Source organism: Capra hircus, chromosome 11 (assembly GCF_001704415.2).
Source record: "Capra hircus breed San Clemente chromosome 11, ASM170441v1, whole genome shotgun sequence".
Lineage (NCBI taxonomy): Eukaryota > Metazoa > Chordata > Mammalia > Artiodactyla > Bovidae > Capra > Capra hircus.
This window is the reverse complement of record NC_030818.1, coordinates 62012431-62032768: the sequence shown is the minus strand read 5'-3', so window position 1 is coordinate 62032768 and position 20338 is coordinate 62012431. Positions and strand designations below refer to the sequence as shown.

Sequence of the window (20338 nt, the reverse complement as noted above, 5' to 3'; positions counted from 1 at the left end):
TTCAACATCAATCCTTCCAATGAACACTCAGGACTGATCTCCTTTACGATGGACTGGTTGGATCTCCTTGCAGTCCAAGGGACTCTCAAGAGTTCTCCAACACCACACTTCAAAAGCATCAATTCTTTGGCACTCAGCTTTCTTCACAGTCCAACTTTCATATCCATACACAGCCACTGGAAAAACCATAGCCTTGACTAGACAGACCTTTGCTGGCAAAGTAATGTCTCTGCTTTTTAATATGCTATCTAGGTTGGTCATAAATTTCCTTCCAAGGAGTAAGCGTCTTTTAATTTCAAGTCTGCAGTCACCATCTGCAGTGATTTTGGAGCCCCCAAAAATAAAGTCTGGCACTGCTTCCACTGTTTCATCTATTTGCCATGAAGTGATCGGACCGGATGACATGATCTTAGTTTTCTGAATGTTGAGCTTAAAGCCAACTTTTTCACTCGCATCAAGAGGCTCTTTAGTTCTTCACTTTCTGCCATAAGGGTGGTGTTATCTGCATATGTGAAGTTATTGATATTTTTCCCAGCAATCTTGATTCCAGCTTGTGCTTCATTCAGCCCAGCATTTCTCATGATGTATTCAGCATATAAGTTAAATAAGCATGGTGATAATATACAGCTTTGACGTACTCCTTTCCCAATTTGGAACCAGTCTGTTGTGCCATGTCCAGTTCTAACTGTTGCTTCCTGATCTGCATACACGTTTCTCAAGAGGCAGGTCAGGTGGTCTGGTAGTCCAAACTCTTTCAGAATTTTCCACAGTTTATTGTGATCCACACAGTCAAAGGCTTTGGAATAGTCAATAAACCAGAAATAGATGCTTTCCTAGAATTCTTCCTTTTTCGATGATCCAGCAGATGTTGGCTATTTGATCTCTGGTTCCTCTGCCTTTTCTAAAACCAGCTTGAACATCTGGAAGTTCACGGTTCACGTACTGCTGAAGCCTGGCTTGGAGAATTTTGAGCATTACTTACTAGCATGTGAGATGAGTGCAATTCTGCGCTAATTTGAGGATTCTTTGGCATTATCTTTCTTTGGGATTGGAATGAAAACTGACCTTTTCCAGTCCTGTGGCCACTGTTGAGTGTTCCAAATTGGCTGGCAGATTGAGTGCAGTACTTTCACAGAATCATCTTTTAGGATTTGAAAGGGCTCAACTGGAATTCCATCACCTCCACTAGCTTTGTTCGTAGTGATGATTCCTAAGGCCCACTTGACTTTGCATTCCAGGATGTCTGGCTCTAGGTGAGTGATCACACCATCACGATTATCTGGGTCATGAAGATCTTTTTTGTACAGTTCTTCTGTGTATTGGTGGCTCCAAGGTTAAAGTGTCTGCCTCCAATGCGGGAGACCTGGGTTCAATCCCTGGGTCGGGAAGATCCCCTGGAGAAGGAAATGGCAACCCACTCCAGTATTCTTGCCTGGAGAATCCCATGGACAGAGGAGCCTGGTAGGCTACAGTCCACTGGATTGCAAAGAGTCGGACACGACTGAGCGACTTCACTTTTCACTCTCACTTTTCTGTGTATTCTTGCCACCTCTTCTTAATATCTTCTGCTTCTGTTAGGTCCATACCATTTCTGTTCTTTATTGAGCCCATCTTTGCATGAAATGTTCCACTGGTAACATTCTATTCAGTTCAGTCGCTCAGTCGTGTCCGACTCTTTGAGACCCCATGAATCACAGCACGCCAGGCCTCCCTGTCCATCACCAATTCCCGGAGTTCACTCAGACTCACGTCCATTGAGTCAGTGATGCCATCCAGCCATCTCATCCTCTGTCGTCCCCTTCTTCTCCTGCCTCCAATCCCTCCCAGCATCAGAGTCTTTTCCAATGAGTCAACTCTTCGCATGAGGTGGCCAAAGTACTGGAGTTTCAGCTTTAGCATCATTCCCTCCAAAGAAATCCCAGGGCTGACCTCCTTCAGAATGGACTGGTTGGATCTCCTTGTAGTCTAAGGGACTCTCAAGAGTCTTCTCCAACACCACTCAGCTTTCTTCACAGTCCAACTCTCACATCCATACATAACCAGTGGAAAAACCATAGCCTTGACTAGATGGACCTTAGTTGGCAAAGTAATGTCTCTGCTTTTCAATATGCTAATATGTCCTTAGGGATCTGCTGCCTCATAACAGAGCTGAAGGGTTTGGCAACTGAAACAAAAGACTCCTTCCTCCAGGCCAGATGAAAAATTTAAGGATTCCTTTCCATTTTAGAAGTGGGGTCACTTCAGTTTATATTCTTCCCTAAAGAAGAACTCTTGAGATATATTGGCAATTCCAAAGTGCCTCCACTTGCCTGGCATAAAAATTTTCATTTTAAATGAAGGGCACAGGGCCGCCTCCCTGTTTCTAGCTCCTAATTAAACTTCTATGCTTATCTGTGTCGAATAAAACTATCAGGACTTTTGGCATAGCCGGGCACCTCTGTAACAGATGGATCTCAGTAAAGGTGACAGAAATGTCTGTTAGGTGAAAACAAACAAAAATAGAAAAACAGAAAAAGGAAACAACCCAGATCCAAGTACCTTGGGAGAAAGATACTAACACAGGCTGTTTAATATACTTCATCATCTAGACAGAAATTCTGTCTACTTCTTATAAAATAAGGAAGAGATGATTGTTCACGTCCCCCATCTTCAATACCTAACTCAATGTTACAAATGTGTTTTGAAGCTACATTTCACTGATAGCTTGTCAGTTCTACAAATGTTGGTTAATTTAGAAAAATCATATATTAATAATAGCTAAAAACACTCCCACATGCCATAAATTCCTTAATTTGTTATCTGGGCAGAAGGAAACACATAGACAAAATTAAAGGCAAGATAATCAATATTTTAAAGATAGTTTTCAGAGCAGAAATTAAATTACTGTTAACAATTAGTAAATATTTAACTTCTGAGGTGATTTAATGCAGACAGCCTCTCCCAAATACTGGAAAATATTAATAAATGAGATATTTATCATAGCTCTTCTAAAAAAAGTTTATACACAATTTCCACCATGTTAAAATCTTCAAAAAAAAAAAAAAGAATTTGGTGAAAGCACACAATCTAATCCTAAAATAGTATATTCTAACTGTACTCTTTCTAAAGGCTAAGTTTATTGGCTCCAGTAAAACTACCAAAATGACTCAAACTGTGGTTCATAAATAACTTACATGTGAGCTAAGAAACATCATAAGAAACACACATGGTTATGTTCCATAAACAAAGATATGTTTCAACTAGCAATTTGCAATTTGATTATAATCTATAAAAATGATAATGAATGAGCACACTGGTACAACTTTTTTTGCACATAAAGAGTTTAAGTGTTTTAAGGATAGGATAGAGTCACATAATTATAAAAATTACTTACAGAATTAACAAATTGATACTGTCTATATTTACAAATGCAGAGAACAGGTAACCATCTACATGTTGTGCAAAGTAAAATTAAAATTAAAAATGAATTAAAGCTTGAAAGATGAAGTAATTTACCAATTTTAAAATGCATACAAAAAGACCTCTGAACTATACACGTTCGTTCAAACTGAACCAATGATGGAAAATACAAAAAGTGCAGCATTTCTAAAGAACCAGACATTTCTACCACAATTATTTTCTGTTAAAAGAATTTTTCCTGTTCTGTCTCTGGAGAACCTTTTTTTTTTCCCTACGACAATCATCTTAAGAATGTTTTCAGGCATTACAATTTGTAACAATCAAAAAACAGTCTTCTAATGGGTCCACAGTATTCAAGAGATTAAAGCCCAATGCACTTCGGGGTTCAGCACCACTATTACTGTGACAGGTAACTAAAAACCCCTATAGAGCATTTTAAACTAGAGTTAATGTGACATCAACCACACATGTTATCCTCTGGCTAACTTAGCTGTAATTTAGAGTTTGTCATAGGTTAAGTACCCCCACTAACTCCCATATTAAATAAAAAGTGACTTGGAATAAAATTCTACTAAATATAAAACCTCTAAAGAATATATATATCATTTGATTCTATGTCACAAACTGATTAAAACAGATCAAGAAGTTACTATAAAACAATTTAAAAAGTATTTTGTTAGACTCAGAAACATCTACAAGACTCTGCTTTGTTGAAGTTAGACCCTGAAAGCCAGCCTGCATAGTCACATGCCTCCAAATAATGATGGAAACATTTAACTTACTTTATATTTTGGGCAAATGCCAAAAATGAGATAAAATTTAATTACAAAGTCTGAGGTGTTTGAGACATGAGAAAAGCCCAGAAAACAGAAAAAAAAAAAAAAAGACAAAACACCACACCAAACTTTAGAGACTCATCCTGCCAAACAATAGCCTATCAATATATGTGATTGAAGGCTAAAAATGCACAGAACCCATTTTACTATCCTCCCTTCCAAGCCTAGCAAAGAAAGACCGAAAGCCTCACATTTAATTAATACTAAATAAATAAATACTTAAAAAAAAATACTACATGTGATCTTTGCCAGCTGCAGTAGGTCCAACCTTCAAGAACAGATTCGAAGAAACCCAAACACAAGACTCAAACTTGAGTTGTGACAAATATTCCAAACCTTATTCCTCCCGTTCGTTCGATATGAAACCAAAAGCAAATAAAGAACAACCTGCATTTCTTCTACCCCTCTACAAATCTGAACAGCTTTTACAATAGAAGAACCAACAAGCCCATTACCTCTTCCACCTCTTTCCACTGCTGTTTCCTTCCCTTTCTCCTGTGCGAGGTGCTACTACAAAGTTCTGATTTTAAGTCATTTAAGAAAGGGCTTTCAATGAATAAAGAATTTTGAAGAATAAGGAAGTGTGTTTAATCAAGAAGAATGTCTATTATTAAGCACCTGGCACAGACTGAAGCACAGCACTAGAACCCATTTCCCTTTGCAGTGACCTCCTTTATCCATTTCTGAATTCTTTAAGAAAGATTTGGAGTTTCTGGTAGGAAAAGAAGTACAGAATTTAGAAGCTTTTTTAGACTTAACATTCTCAAGTTACACTTCTGGCAATGGCAGCTGTGTTTTTAATGGAAGGTCAATTAAAGAGTCCACTGACTAATACAAACTAGAACCTAAGATGTTTTGTCCCTCCTCACTTCCTAACAACAGAGAAATGATCCCCCTCCACTTCAGATAGAGAGCATTTTAGGAACAAAACACTTCATTACCTCACTCATAAAATCAAGACATATTTAGAGATGAGAGAGAGCGTTTAATCTACCCTCAACATTTTACAAATGAGGAAACTGAGGTTGAAAAGTTAAATGACCTACCCAAGGTCACAGAGCAGGCTAATGCTGGAAACAAAGCCAGTTTATTCTGAGCCCAATTCCACCACAGTGAGGTAGAAATATCCTGCTCATTTCCTCCAACTAGTCTGGCTCTCTCTAATCTTTGGCACAAAATCCCTAAGTAACATTCTCCTTCAAAAGCATTTCTATCAGAATGTCGTCTTATTACAGGAAGCTCATATCAAACTGGGTTTACAAGTATTGTCTTAGTTGACTTAATGACAGTTTAGCCAACTGAGGATAGAACAGGCAGTCAACTTCCTAACTTTTCTGTTCATGAGTACTAAGATTTGAACATCATGGACTTTTCCCTATCCAAGTGGCGCCAAAAAAGCAGGAAAGGGAGGAAAAGGGGAGGAGGAAAGCAAAAGAACTGAGAAGTATGAGATATTCAATCATACAAATGATTGTATTTGTTTCTTAATTCTGTTATTTCATTTTATCCATTTCAGCAACTAAGAAGTATACATAATACCCTTCCCCTGATATTCTGATACAGACACAGACAAAACAACTTCACATTTCAAAGCAGAAAGCTAGCTTCACAGGGAGCAGGCTGGAGAGAACACCAAGAGCAAGGAAAGTGAGGAACCCTCCTTCCCAGGCCACCTCCTATCACTCAGATCCAATTAGTCCTAACCTTCCTTGAAAATGCATAAGGAGAGATACCCAAAGTCATAGAACCGGCGGGCTCACTTAAACCAGGAAATGACCTGCGATCCAAATAAGCATGAAACTCTAAGAATGCAGTGGCAGCCAGAAATAAGCATGAACAAAGCTGAGGATGGGCTTCCTACGTGGCACTAGTATTAAAGAACCCACCTGCCAATACCGTTTAGACACAAGAGACACGGGTTTGATCTCTGGGTTGGGAAGATCCCCTGGAGGAGGGCATGGCAACCCACTCCAGTATTCTTGCCTGGAAAATCCCATGGATAGAGGACCCTGGCGGGCTACAGTCCATGGGGGTCATACAGAGTTGGACACAACTGAAGAGACTTAGCATGCACGCACAAAGCTGAGGATATATGCTGACTAGATTTATGACCTATTAAAGCTAACCAGCCTCTCCTGGGCTCTTACTACACTCCTTTAAACTCAGCTGTTTGTGACTATTCCTCCTAAAAAAACTCTTCTTCTATGGATTCAGCTACCCAGTATTATCCTACATCATCTCCTCTCTCTTATTATAACTATGCCTCAATTTCCATAACTGGCTCTTCCTTTCTTCTCCTACTCTCTGGGTTTCTAAAGATTCTGTTCCCAGACTATTTTCCCCTTCATTCATTCCCTTATTGATCTCCTTACTGATAACTCCCAAATACATGCCCCTCATCCTGATCTTTTTTCCTAAGCTCCAGGTTAACATTCCCTACCACCTTCTAGACCTTTTCCACCTGGACACCCAGTTGGGTACCTCAAACTCAACATGGAAACCAAACTCATCATCTAAACTAAATTCATCTCCCTGCCCTGGCCTCCACGGCATTGACATTCTGCTAATCACTGGTAGGTGACCTAGAAACCTCAGCCAGTTGGCTCGTCCTTCCTTTCTCTTCACATTACATCCAAATCCAATACCAAACTTAACTGAATCACTACCATTCCATTTACTGCTTTTAATTCCTATTGCTGTGACCTTAATCTCACTCTCCTGGTCATGATGACAATAGTTTTCTAACTAGTCAACCCATCTGTCACTCTAATCTGGTGATACCAGGCAGAACGGATTTGTTCCCCTAAAACTGCAACTCTAATTATATCACTTCTCTTCTCCATTTGGTGGGATTTTCACTTGAAAAGAAATACAAATTCCCGAGCCAGGCACATCTTAAAAAGCCAAGCTGAAGTACTTTTTTGGAGTAGCCAAAGCTAATGAAAGTGCTCAAGAAGAAAGCCTAAAGGTTCCAAGCTCCTGTTTCAATAGGACTTCTAAAACCTTAATATGCATACAGATCACCTGGAGGGCTTGTTAAAACATAGATTTTTGGGCAAGTTCCCAGAGATTCTGATTCTGGGTCTAGTGTGAGAAGAATTTGCATTTCTAATAACTGAATGTTGCTACTATTGCCTTGAGTAGCTCTGATATAGATTATACTCCAATTATCTAAACATGTTTGTAGCAGCCATGCACGTCAATGGTCTTGCTACCCCAGTGCTATTCTGGTCATCTGTTCTCTGTTTCAAGGCCTTCAAAGATGGCACTAGGCCCAGACTGGTTGAAAGCCTTCCCAAGGATTGGTTTAAATGTGAAACATAAAATGATTCTGGCCAGTGAGCCTCAAAGATATAGTTTGCCAAAGGACTTTGGATAAAGGCATTCCTCACTGAAAGAACAGAAACCTGGGAAAAATGAGTATGTGTCTACCCCTCACTTTGGGTTTCTTCTGATATTTAGTGACTCTGAAGAAAGCTGACCCAAGAAAGAGGCAAACATACTTAAAAGGACAGAAGAAAGAAAAGACTGATGCTGTTTTTGTACTGAATTAAACAACTCTGGAACATCCCACTTCAAGTCTCTCATTTTTTTTTTAAGCCAACTGAGTCAGTATTTTTCTGCTGTATAAAATTAAAACCATCCTAACTATTGTAAGACTGTTCCAAAACACATATCTCAAGTGTCATTCAATGCTTTTAGAGAAGGGTGGGCAGAAATGAGGAGGAAAAAATAGAAATTAAAGGCCCAGTTGTGAATTCCAAAATCATAAGAATCATCCCAACAACTGGGAAACCTCTCTGATCTCTCAGCCCCCCAAAGCTTAAACTCTGTGTGACCTGTTAGCGTCTGCTATTGTCGGGGGTGGCACTCCTAGAGTTCTAGGTAGTAAGTAGCTTCTGAACATTCAAAGAGGTCCCCCTTTCTACCCTAACTCTGCTATGTGAAGGTTTTAATCTGTACTGTATCAGACACATATCAAAACCCCCAAAAACTAATTCTTTGATGAGATGCCTGTCTGTAGCACTATAGTGGTTTGAATAGCCAATAATATGTCATTTGTCAGTGTTTAGTTTAAATGTAACCTCTTCCTAGAAATCTTTCTAAACTAAGCACAGTTGCCCATCATGTTTTCAGGTGGTAGATCCTTGAACCTCCCCTTTATGATATCATATTTTCTAGATTTATTCAATGTATATCTTACCCAGTAATATCCAAGAATATATCATATGTATTTTGTTCACCTCTGTAATCCCAATGTATTCTTAAAACAGAGTTAGAAACATAGCAGATTCTCAAGTAATGTTTATTAAATCAATGAGTAAGAGTCTATTATGATACAACTATGTCTGGGTATAAAGATGTTAGGGTCCAGTCCAGTGGAGGTAGTACCTGGTAAGGTCAAAGAGACAGTGTCAACAGCCATGATTTCCAGCCATGGAGAAGAAGGGCTAAGAAAAGTAGGGACAGTGTCTTGAGTACTTGAAGTCCCTAAGGTTTCTCAAGTAGAGGCTGATTTATCAGGCAGTTTCAGGGATGTGGTCAAAGAAATTTCAAGCTTGTAGGCCTAGACAAAATGATCGTTGAAGTTTTTTCAATTCTTTATTATTGTGTATAAATGTCACTGTAATGTTTTCACAAACGTTCGAGATTAAACAAAAATGGGTAATGTATATATTTTAATTTAGCTTGATTCAGGAAAAATACAGAAAAATACAGTCCGTGTCATTCAATCATGAAGAAAAATCAATTAGTTGATTTTATACAATTTTATGTGATCTTTTAGTATTAAAAGTATTGTATTTTATATTTTAACCTATTAGTGTTGATTATTTTATATTATAAACTATGATTATTTACATTTGCAAAGACTTTTAATGACTCATCCATGTATATCCTAACACTTGCACAGGTAAAAGCCATATGAATGCTATAAATGAGTTTTAACAAAAATTAAAAGGTACCAACCAGGCTTTTCAGAACTGTTCTAGCACCAGATATGCAGAGATACTTGATTATCAAGATTTTTGTTAATCATGCATTGCATGCTTAATTTTTTTTTAACTGTTAGAATTTATACATAAACCAGATTTCTCATTAATAATTATGCTTAACCTTGCTCTCATACAAGATGGTAGCTCTTAAAACTAAAAACAAAAACAAAAAACAAACATACAACAATTAAAAATCAAAAGAAAAACCCAGAAAATATCATTTCTGGAAAATAGAACATTCAGGAGAGATGTGCCAACTAGTTAAATAACATCACTTGGCATCAAGTTTCATGGAGAGTAGGGGCCTATCATACCCATTTGTTGAGAGGACAGTAAAGGGATACAGTATAAAACCAACATAAAGGACTAAAAAATGATTTAATAGGCTTGCCCTATAATTTGATATATGTACATTTATATAAAAAACTTAACCTTGGAAAGGCTTTAAAGTCAGTTCAGTTCAGTTGCTCAGTCGTGCCCAACTCTTTGCAACCCCATAAGCTATATAGCACACCTACAGGTCTCCCTGTCCATCGCCAGCTCTGGAGCTTACCCAAATTCATATCCATTTAGTCAGTGATGTCATCCAACCATCTCATCCTCTGTCGTCCCCTTCTCCTCCTGCCCTCAATCTTTCCGAGCACTGGGGTCTTTTCAAATGAGTCAGCTTTTTACATCAGGTTGCCAAAGTATTGGAGTTTCACCTTCAATATCAGTCCTTCCAATGAACACTCAGGACTGATCTTTAGGATGGACTGGTTGGATTTCCTTGCAGTCCAAGGGACTCTCAAGAGTCTTCTCCAACACCACAGTTCAAAAGCATCAATTCTTCAGCACCCAGCCTTCTTTATAGTTCAACTTTCACATCCATACATGACTACTGGAAAAACCATAGCCTTAACTAGATGGACCTTTGTTGACAAAGTAATGTTGGTCTGCTTTCTAATATTCTGTCCAGGTAGGTCATAACTTTCCTTCCAGGGAGTAAGCGTCTTTTAAGTTCATGGCTGCAATCACCATTTGAGTGATTCTGGAGCCCCCCAAAATAAAGTCTGTCACTGTTTTCACATCTTTTTGCCATGAAGTGACAGGATCGGATGCCATGATCTTAGTTTTCTGAATGTTGAGCTTTAAGCCAACTTTTTCGTTCTCCTCTTTCACTTTCATCAAGAGGCTCTTTAGTTCCTCTTCACTTTCTGCTATTAAGGGTGGTGTCATCTGCATATCTGAGGTGATTGATATTTCTCCTGGCAATCTTGATTCCAGCTTGTGTTTCTTCCAGCCCAGCGTTTCTCATGATGTACTCTGCATATAAGTTAAATAAGCAGGGTGAAAATATATAGCCTTGACGTACTCCTTTTCCTATTTGGAACCGATCTGTTGTTTCATGTCCAGTTCTAACTGTTGTTTCCTGACCTGCATACAGATTTCTCAAGAGGCAGGTCAGGTGTTCTGGTATTCCCATCTCTTTCAGAATTTTCCACAATTTATTGTGATCCACACAGTCAAAGGCTTTGGCATAGTCAATAAAGCAGAAATAGATGTTTTTCTGGAACTCTCTTGCTTTTTCGATGATCCAGCGGATGCTGCCTATTTGATCTCTGGTTTCCCTGCCTTTTCTAAAACCCGCTTGAACATCTGGAAGTTCACGGTTATGTATTGCTGAAGCCTGGCTTGGAGAATTTTGACCATTACTTTACTAGCGTGTGGGATGAGTGCAATTGTGTGCTAGTTTGAGCATTCTTTGGCATTGCCTTTCTTTGGGATTGGAATGAAAACTGATCTTTCCCAGTCCTGTGGCCACTGCAGAGTTTTCCAAATTTGCTGACATATTGAGTGCAGCACTTTCACAGCATCACCTTTTAGGATTTGAAATAACTGGATGAGTCTAATTCCAGTGAAAATGAAACAGGGCCCTAGAGATGCTGATTTGCCAAAGGACACAGTGACAGTGACAAGCAGGAATCCCAACCCTGCTGCCTGGTGCCCTGCTTCTTCTTCCTGGAGGAAGTTCTCCCCTTTCTCTGTTACAGTGTTTTTAATTACGTGGCTTGCCACCTCCAGATTGTATGCTACCAAATCTGAAGGAAAACTGACAAAAATTCAAATATCTCTATTAAGTGAGGTTACTGCATAAGGTGAAAAATGAAAAACTACACATCAGAATAAACATTCTCTTGTGCTCTTCACTTTTCCTTCTATATTGTTTATTTTCTGGGCAATGAAAAATCGAAGAAAGCTTTTATGTACTCCATAAATATTTTATTACCAGGACTAAGCATTTTACCATTGGCATAAATGAACCCGCAAATGAACCCACAATGCAGAACTGTGTTACTCTGTTTTCCTGCACTCTTTGGAAGTTTTAAAATTCTAGGTAGGGTTGTAACATAAATGAAAATCACATCAGCCTTTGCCAGGGCAACAACCAGAAAGAAACACAAACTTCAATTACGTTTGTGGCCAAAGAGCAAGTAGAACCATTGTTAAACAGAGTGTCCCCTAGAATAGCATTTTTTACAATTTGAAGACCAACAATTAAACAGTAGACTGAGCATAATGAATATGTACATGAATATAACGAATAGTGGTTTGTTTGTTTTTTTAAGATACAAGTTAAAAAATCACAGAGAAACATGGAACTCTGTTGATTTATACAGAAAAACTAACAAGCATCTAGCAAGGTTTGGAAAACAAAACATTTTGTTGTTTATATAACTAACTAAGATGACAACAGTCAATTTCTCCGTGGCTCTCAAAAACAATCCTTAATTGTCAAAATGGTTTTGGGGGCAGAGTCAATTTCATTTGGCAGTGACTGAGAAAAACAATGGGACTATTGGCAGAGGCAGAATTTGAGTCCTAGACAATTACTGCTCAACAAACTAAAGGAGATGCCTGCATCACCAGTCAAGAGAACTGGGAAACAGATTTCAAACAGAGCATTATCCCCCTTTTCACACATAAACCCAACTAAAAAACACATAAAGTTTAATTTTCTTTCAATAGTTTAGCAACCCAACTTGCAAAGAATTTAGTAAGCTATTAATAGAAAGATGCATGGCTGGTGGTAGAATTTTAGAGATCTAAGACATATGGTTTCAATTAATAGTCACTGTGCCTGGGATAAGCCATCAAATTACCCAAGACCAAGACGTCCAAAATTCCAAATACCATTACACCAAGTTCAAAACATGATAGTTCAGAAATGAAACTGTAGGCTGTGACAAAAGGACACAGTCTAGAAAGCTAAGCTTCTACAGAGATCCCAAGCAATCAAAAGGGTGGAAAGTGAATTACATTTCCACATTCATTAAATCCCAAATTTTCAGAGGATCTCTCTAACAATTTTATTCTAATATCACTGGGATTTTCCCCACTAGCATAAATTCTGGATATGAGGAGGAATCATGTTACACAAGGTTAATACAGTCAACTCTTAATTATTCATATTTACAGGTAATCCAGAGTTAAACTTTCAAATACTTGTTTATACTAACTTTTCAGAAATGGAGAGATCCGATGGGAACTCCTAATACCTGCACTTCCACAAAAAGTACCAAATTCAACTTGGTGGAAGCTGGAAAATTACAGTATATTATTCTTTGACTCAGAATATTTTTATTATAAGCCCAACTAATGTTCCTCAAACAAATAAGTATCTTTTAAGCAAAGTCATTACAATTCACAAGTTACTGGAATCTTCTATGAAGAAAAATAAATACAGAGAGAATGGAAAGTGAGTATGAACTGTGAATGTGAACTATTAGTATATTACAAGAAAAATGTGACATAATATTACAAAATTAATAGTTTGTAACTGGGCCACCAGGGAAGCCCAAGAATACTGGAGTGGGAAGCGTATCCCTTCTCCAGGGGATCTTCCAGCCCTAGGAAATCAAACCAGGGTATCCTACATTGCAGGCAGTTTCTTTACCAACTGAGCTACCAGGGAAGCCTCAATATTACAAAATTAACATTGTAATTTCCTTTTAAAGTTATTTTTCAATTTACCTTCAGAATATAAAAATGGCACTTCCAAGAAGTATACCAGTTAATATTTCTTATTTCTCTAATGTTCAATTTCTTTTCTTTATGAGTGCTCAGCTCAGTCGTGTCTGACTCTTGCCACCCTATGGACTGTAGCCCTCCAGGCTCGGTCCGCGGAATCTTCAAGGCAGGAATACTAGAGTGGGTCGCCATTTCCCTCTCCAGGGGATCTTCCTGACCCATGAATCAAACTTGTGTCTCCTTTACCACTGAGCCACCTGGTAGACTCTCACAAATGAAAATCATCCATTTTACTGGAAGAAAGACCCAGTTATCAAAATCACCCATTTTACTGGAACAAAGATGATCTGACCAAGATCCACATTAGAAAACAAAGAGTGTTCATCAGTACAACTCTTTGAATTTCTTTTAATTTTTCATGTATAACTGTGTCTATGAATTTAACTAAATCCTTCTCTTTCTCAAGCAACATAATGAATGCTAAGCTACATCTTTAAAAAATGAGAAGTGTGCCTTAATCATTGCTTTGCCACCTCTAGCCTTGCCTCAAATCCATGCCACAATCTCCCTGGGCTGAAAACATCCTAGTCATCTAAATAGTCAGCTACAGGCTAAATTTGGTCTCAGGATTTGAGAAGAACCAGGCTTAGGCCTGACCTCTACAACCAAGCCCCAGAATGCTTCTCACCCCGATGTTCATCTGAGACCCCTCCTGTTATAATTAGTTCAACTAATCTTCCCTGGCTAGCTGCCATTGACCAAACAAGAATCACCAAACTAAAGACACGAAAAGAGAATTCCAACAAATGGAAAAGTTGACAGGCCTCAAATATTTTTTAAGTGACACAGAGGCACTCAAATGGCTTTTTCCTGAAATAGAAGGAAGGACTTCAACTTAAGAATATTAAGGGACATTTTTATATAATTCAGATAGATTAAGTTTTTTTTTTTGCTTTTAAGTTCCTCTAGGGACTTTCCTGGTAGCCCAGTAGTTAAGGCTCTGCGCTTCTATTTCAGGAGCATGGGTTTGACCCCTGTTTGGGGAACTATGACCTGCATGCGGAGCAGACAAAAAAAAATTTTTTTAATAAAAAAAAAAAAAAAAGAAAGAAAGAGATGTTTCAAAGTTCCTCTAAATTACAGCATAAGTAAATAACACAGCCTTAGTTGGCTAGATGACAATAGGCCCAGCACCATTTATAAGTTTCAAATCATGTATGGAGATTGCCCCGTAGCTCTCAGACCCTTTGGGAAGCCAAATTCCAAATACACCCATTGACACACCTGGCAAAAGACCTAGCTGCTGATGAACCAGCAGGTCACAGGAAGAGGTGTCACCTCCAACTATGACAAGTAGTAGATACATTTATTTAGTACTCAATCAAATAGTAGTCACATTTATTTAGAATAATTGAGGACCCTGCAACAACCCCTGGGATGGAGAAACCTAGCAAATGGAGATGAAATTTTACAGGCAGACAGAAGGTGACATGAGGGCAGAATACACCAATTAGGGAATTAAGCCAGAGATCCAATAAACAATCCTCCTATGAGAAGGAATCTTAAGTGCCTGAGGAACACAGACTTGAGAGATGCCCAAAGTAAGTTAAATCTTCTTCTGGCTGAGTATTACATATACTGAGAATTCTCCTACCTACTGATGTTAAATATTTTTATTAGTTAAACATTTCTACCTAATAACTTACAGTCAAAGTGCTTAAGAATGGAAATACTTAGCATTCTAATAATGTACAGAGCCTAGATTTGAGACAAGAGATTCAAGCCAAGTGTAGAAACCAGATTTCAGGACATTTAAATATACATGCACACAACACACAGGTATAATACCCAGATCTGTGCCCATCATAAGGGATACAAGAGAAATCCCAATTTAGCATATTAGAAGAGCTCAATATTTTGTTGTTGACTGGACTGAAACAAAAACTGTCACCAATTATGTATTCACATCATTGTTCAAGCTTTCCCCTCCAACTCCATACTTTAAAAATATATGTATCACCAAGTTGCTGGAGGCCTGAACACCAAAACTGGAATAGGAAAATAAAGAACTGTCATAGGTGACTTGTTCTGCTTCTGTTGGTGGCATGTGGTTATATTTATGGTGGCAATGCTATCCAAAAAGCCATCATCATTTTAAGAAAGGAAAGGAAAGTTTACTGCCCATCAAACTGCACTCACATAATTCGTCTCATTTCAGCTTCTCAAAAACCCTATGGCATAACTCTTAATACCCAATGTTTATATAAGTATTAATAGAAATGAAGATTCAGAAAAGTTACGTGTCTATGATCACCTATCAGTAACAGGATTCAAACCTGGGTCCATCCCTTCTACCTTTCTCAGCAACTATGTTAGAGGTGTTATTAATAAACTACAACCAAATGTGGGCTAAACTACTAAAAAAGTACAAGAAAAGTGCTGTGTTTCTCATCTGTCATCTGTGACAGGTTCTTTCAGAGCGTCCACCACTTCAAGACACTGTATTTCCCCCAGGGATATAATATTATCTTTGCCCACAGGGAACTAACAGTCTAGTTGGAGAAAGGAGCCATTGTTCCTGATTAAGTTTTTAGCTTAGGAGGCAACAAAAGGTACTAGAATGGACAAGTGTTAAGACACATTTATATACGAATTTAAGATACTTAAATTTCATCACCTGTAAATATACTACCTCTCAGGGTTCTTGTGAAGCTTAAATGAGACAACATACGAAAACAGCTTAAGTTCAGTTCAGTCACTCAGTTGTGTCCGACTCTTTGCGACCCCATGAATTGCAGGCCTCCCTTAGGGGCCTAATATTTGTCCATTCCTTTCCTTATGAAGTGGTACAAGCTAAGTATCAATGCACAGAAATATCAATAAGTACAACAGCAAAGATCAATTTCATCTACTACCAAAAAATTCAAAACCAAAAATCCCAACCCTTTTACTTAAAAAACTGACATGTGGAGACAATGGATTTATGTGCCAATAAAGTTTATCACTTATCACAGCAACAGAGTTAATACACAGAGAATTTACTTGTACTTGAGGTACAAATTTAAACAATGATAAACAGGAGCAAAATCATGTTAAAATTTTTTTTCAGAGGGGAGAGGTGTGTCATCTTTTTGTGCAAAATTGTCAAATTTAAAAATGAAAACTACCATTTAGAGCAAAATTGGATGGCAAGTAAATGCAGTGTTGGATTGAATCATGGAAAGTCTGTCTGTGGTTCAGTAACATTACTGGTGATAATTTCTTAGTTTTGATGTATGTGAGACTTTTTTTACAAATCTAAAGGTATCCCAAGATAAAAAAGTTTATTAAAAAAGAAAAAGTGGATGACAAGAGAAAGGAATAACAAGATACCCAGGTATTGCCACTTAATATCTCCTGAAAGCAGTTAGTTAGCCATTAACAGCAAAAGACTTGAAACCAGTCAACGTGCAGCACCCCTTCTGTAAGCTGCTCTAAACCATAACAACCAGGAACATCCGGAGTTTAATAATATTCTCAATCCTTAAAAAGAAATGACTTATCCACTTTTCTCTAGCATATTATTTCAATACTGGCTTTCTGGTAATTAAATGTTATCATTAAAAAAACAAGCAAACTTCTGACAGTTACCTCTACTTTCTGTTCTTGACTAAGACATTTATTCAGTCTGAACATAAAGAAGCATCACATATAAAGCATAATATGAATTTAGAAGTTTAATGAAAAGTGACATTTCTGAGCTTAGTGCTAAAGGCAGATAAGAATCCCATCTGTTTTCAAAATAATGCAGGCAGTCAAAGTCTCTTATTATATAAAACTCAAGAGTTAATAAAGTGATATAAAACCTACTATGACATTTTTATTCCCAGGGCCAAATGATGGCCATTATTGACACAATTTTTTAAAAGTACATCTGCATTTATTCAGAGCCACATTAAGTGGCTGTGAACTTTACTAGCTGTGTTTTCAGCAAGATGGCTGAAGCTTTCACACTCTTGGGTCCTCAAAAACAGGGTTTCCTTGCATACAGAGAAGACAAGTCCCATGCTACACACTGATGTCAGAGGTTTAAGGCAGCACCAATTTCAAAGTGTACACACACACATACACACACATAACATTACTGCTTAATTCAGTTGAGATGCATTCTTTAAACCTTTTCCAAACACACACATAGAATTAGAGAGCAATTTGCTAATTTCAAAGAAACCTTAATAATCTTTACAGATTTCAAAGGAGGGAAAAAACAAACAAACAAACAAACAGCAATGCAGCAAAGTCATTTCTTCTGCTGAAATGACCTCCAACTTCTACGAGCTACTCCCTGTTTCGCAATAAATGAATCTGAGACTCAGACCACGTACACACAAACCGAGAAGCTGAGAACACTAAAGCTTCCCCAACCGTCCTGGCTAAACCCACCTGCCTTTCCTCAACCCTCTCAGTTCCCCTTCCCGTCCGCACCCAGAGTTACCTCGACTTCGACCACGAAAAGAGAACAGGGATCAATCGGCAGCCAAAATCCTGTTTTATCATCATTCACAGCCACTATCCCGGGAAGCCAGGGTGCTACTAACCTGATTTCAGGGAGGCAGAACTAAATGCAGCAGAGTACAAGGGTATAAATGATACGTTATCTGAAACGCCAACCCAGCCGCTCAAGACAGCTCAAATGTCAATTTATAGAAAAGGGTTTCGCAAATAGTATCTCAAATGAACATTTCCACTTCCAAACCACCCACCAACCTCTCCACTGCCGGTCCCCAAGTTCGGTACTGCTAGAGCAACCCAGGAGATAAGAAGCGTGTCTTACCTTGTACAAATCTCGACATTTTAGGGATTTATTAAAATACTCTGGCTTACAAATATATTTAAATGTCTAGAGGAGTCAACGCTATAGAGGTCTTTCTTCCACTTCTACTTTAACAAATGACGAATTCTTTCTTCTCTTCCTATGTTTGGCCACTTAGAGTATTAACTCAAAAAACTAAAACTGCCTCCAAAAAAAAAAAAAACCACAACAAAACTTAACCCCCTTCCCCACTTTCAAAAGACAGAAACTTGGTGCGACTGAGTCTGCTTGGAACTCCAGCCTACACTGCACCCCTGACACAAATGAGGGCCAGCTGGAGGCTCCCGGAAAAGGTAAAATCACACGAACTTAAATTTCATCAATGAAAGAGGCGGATCTAGAGCGGCTTCACCGCCCCCCACCCCGGGTCCCCACGCCCTCGGGGGCTGGACAGCCGCAGGCACAGGCGGGCCGCACCCCTACATCCCCTCCCCTTGCTGCCTTCCGGCCTCAGGACGGTTCCCGGGGAAACTCAGGCCAACAGCGGTCCCCGCCCCAGCAGGGATCGGGAGGAGGGGGAGGCCTGCCAAGGGGGGCGATGCAGTCCTTTCTACCCGCTCAGAAACATCCCGGGACTTGGAGGCGCTAAGAATTCGGCGTGCAGTCTGGAGGCGGGCCGGGGCCTCCAGACGCCAGCCTCCCAGCTGCAAGCGGCCGCGGCTTTTTCCCGGGAGGGGCCGAAAGCTACAGAGCCCCTCCCCCGCAGCGGACACTAGGGGGCCACCCGCGAGGGGAGAACCCGTGTGCCGCCCCGAATCCGAGGGACAGGAGTCAGCCCCAACCCTCACACATTCTAGTTTCTCTTGGCCGAACCCCAAATTCGGCCTCCGGGGCCAAAGTGCAGGTTGAGTAGACGGGCTCTACAAGCCTCAGAAAGGGCAACACACTCGCCCTTAAGAGTGGTGGGAAGCCCGCCCCGGCCCCTCCCCAAACCGCCACCGAGACCCACCTTCCTCCTCTTCCTTTAGCAGCTGGGAAACTGGGGGCGTTTGTGGCGCCCCTGGAAGAAGACTTGCAGGCTGAGAGAATGTCACCTCTGAGGCACCCTTCTCTCTCCCTCTCTCCCCTCACAAATGCACACCTCGAGCCCCTCGCTAGTTGTCACAGCCCAGCTGCTGACCCCCTCCGTCCACCTAGCTGCGGGATTCCGACAGCCAAAGCCCCCACTTTCTCCTAAACACCTCCCATCCCCCTCCATTTGGAGCAGCCCCTTCAATGCGGAAATGTCCCCAGCTCGCAGACAGACAGGAGCAGCCTCCAGTCAGGAGCCGAGGCGGGTTCAGGGCCTGGCCAATGAGACGCACGGAGGTGGCAAGGGGTAGGGCGTCTGCGGCCGGAGGCAGCCCAGCGGAGCCGAAGCTGGGATGGGAGCCGCGCGTTCTGCGGTTGTGAAAGGAGTGTTTCATCAGTACAACTCCCAGCCTTCCACAGATACTTTAGCAAGAGAGAGAACCTGAAGCACGATTGGTTATTTTCGTACTGCTTAAAAATGTTTCCGCTTACCAGAGATTGAAGATAGTCGTGTACCCGGCCAATAGAGCCAGATCGCCCTCCGCCCCCCGCCCCGCCCCCAAAAGCAACTACCCTGAGAGCCAGGCCCTTCTCAGTAAACACAAACTCTTCTCACACAGCTGGTGTCGGGAGGGTGAAAATTCGGGAGGGTTAAGGAATAAGCAGTTGGATGTGTGGTACTTACTAACAGGAGGAGAAATGTAGGGCATCGAAGAAAATGCCATGTGAAGGCTCTCGCACCAGAATACCACCCCGGTTCCAATTCCTACAGAGATTTTCGCTGTGCTAAACGGTTTCCTTTTCTGATAAAAGGGGAAATGGCTTAGGTTACCCATCATGAGATGCTTACCGTTTAGTAGACTCTTGAAGTCCTCAAGGAAAGAGGATTTTAAAAGCTAGAACGTTGGCAGTGACTCGGGGACTGCAAGAGGGCCCGCCCAACGCCGCTAAATCACACCTGGTATTGCCAAGCCTATATGACCCAGTGCGCCGGCCATTGGGTGTATCTCAGACTTTACAAGTCATGACTCAGCCCGCCTGCACTGGGACAAGTGAATTGTCAGCGCTATCTTAAGGTGCCTTCTATAAATCAAGTCATTCTAGAAGAGTTTGAGGCATTGGAAAACACTAATCAACCAAGGTAAGCGAGAGTTTTTAAGTGACTCATTCTGTAAACAAACTAATCTTTTTACTGCTGCATAGTCCTATGGGAATGTTACTGAAGTAACATAGAA

The 20338-nt window shown here is 40.0% G+C and overlaps 1 protein-coding gene across 3 annotated transcripts in view; it reads right to left on the bottom strand.

Moving 5' to 3' along the window:
* The window catches only part of UGP2 (UDP-glucose pyrophosphorylase 2), a 57610-nt gene extending 37481 nt beyond the window's left edge, over positions 1-20129 (bottom strand). The window contains exon 1 of one of the 3 annotated variants that reach the window (XM_005686796.3): positions 19954-20129. Coding sequence is in view for 1 of the 3 variants with exons in the window: in XM_005686795.3 (XP_005686852.1) it covers positions 18054-18072 (19 nt within the window). In the remaining 2 variants the exon portion in view is untranslated. Of the gene's footprint in view, positions 1-18053; positions 18715-19041; positions 19305-19953 lie in introns of those variants that run through there. The other 2 variants (XM_005686797.3, XM_005686795.3) reach the window with 2 other exon arrangements.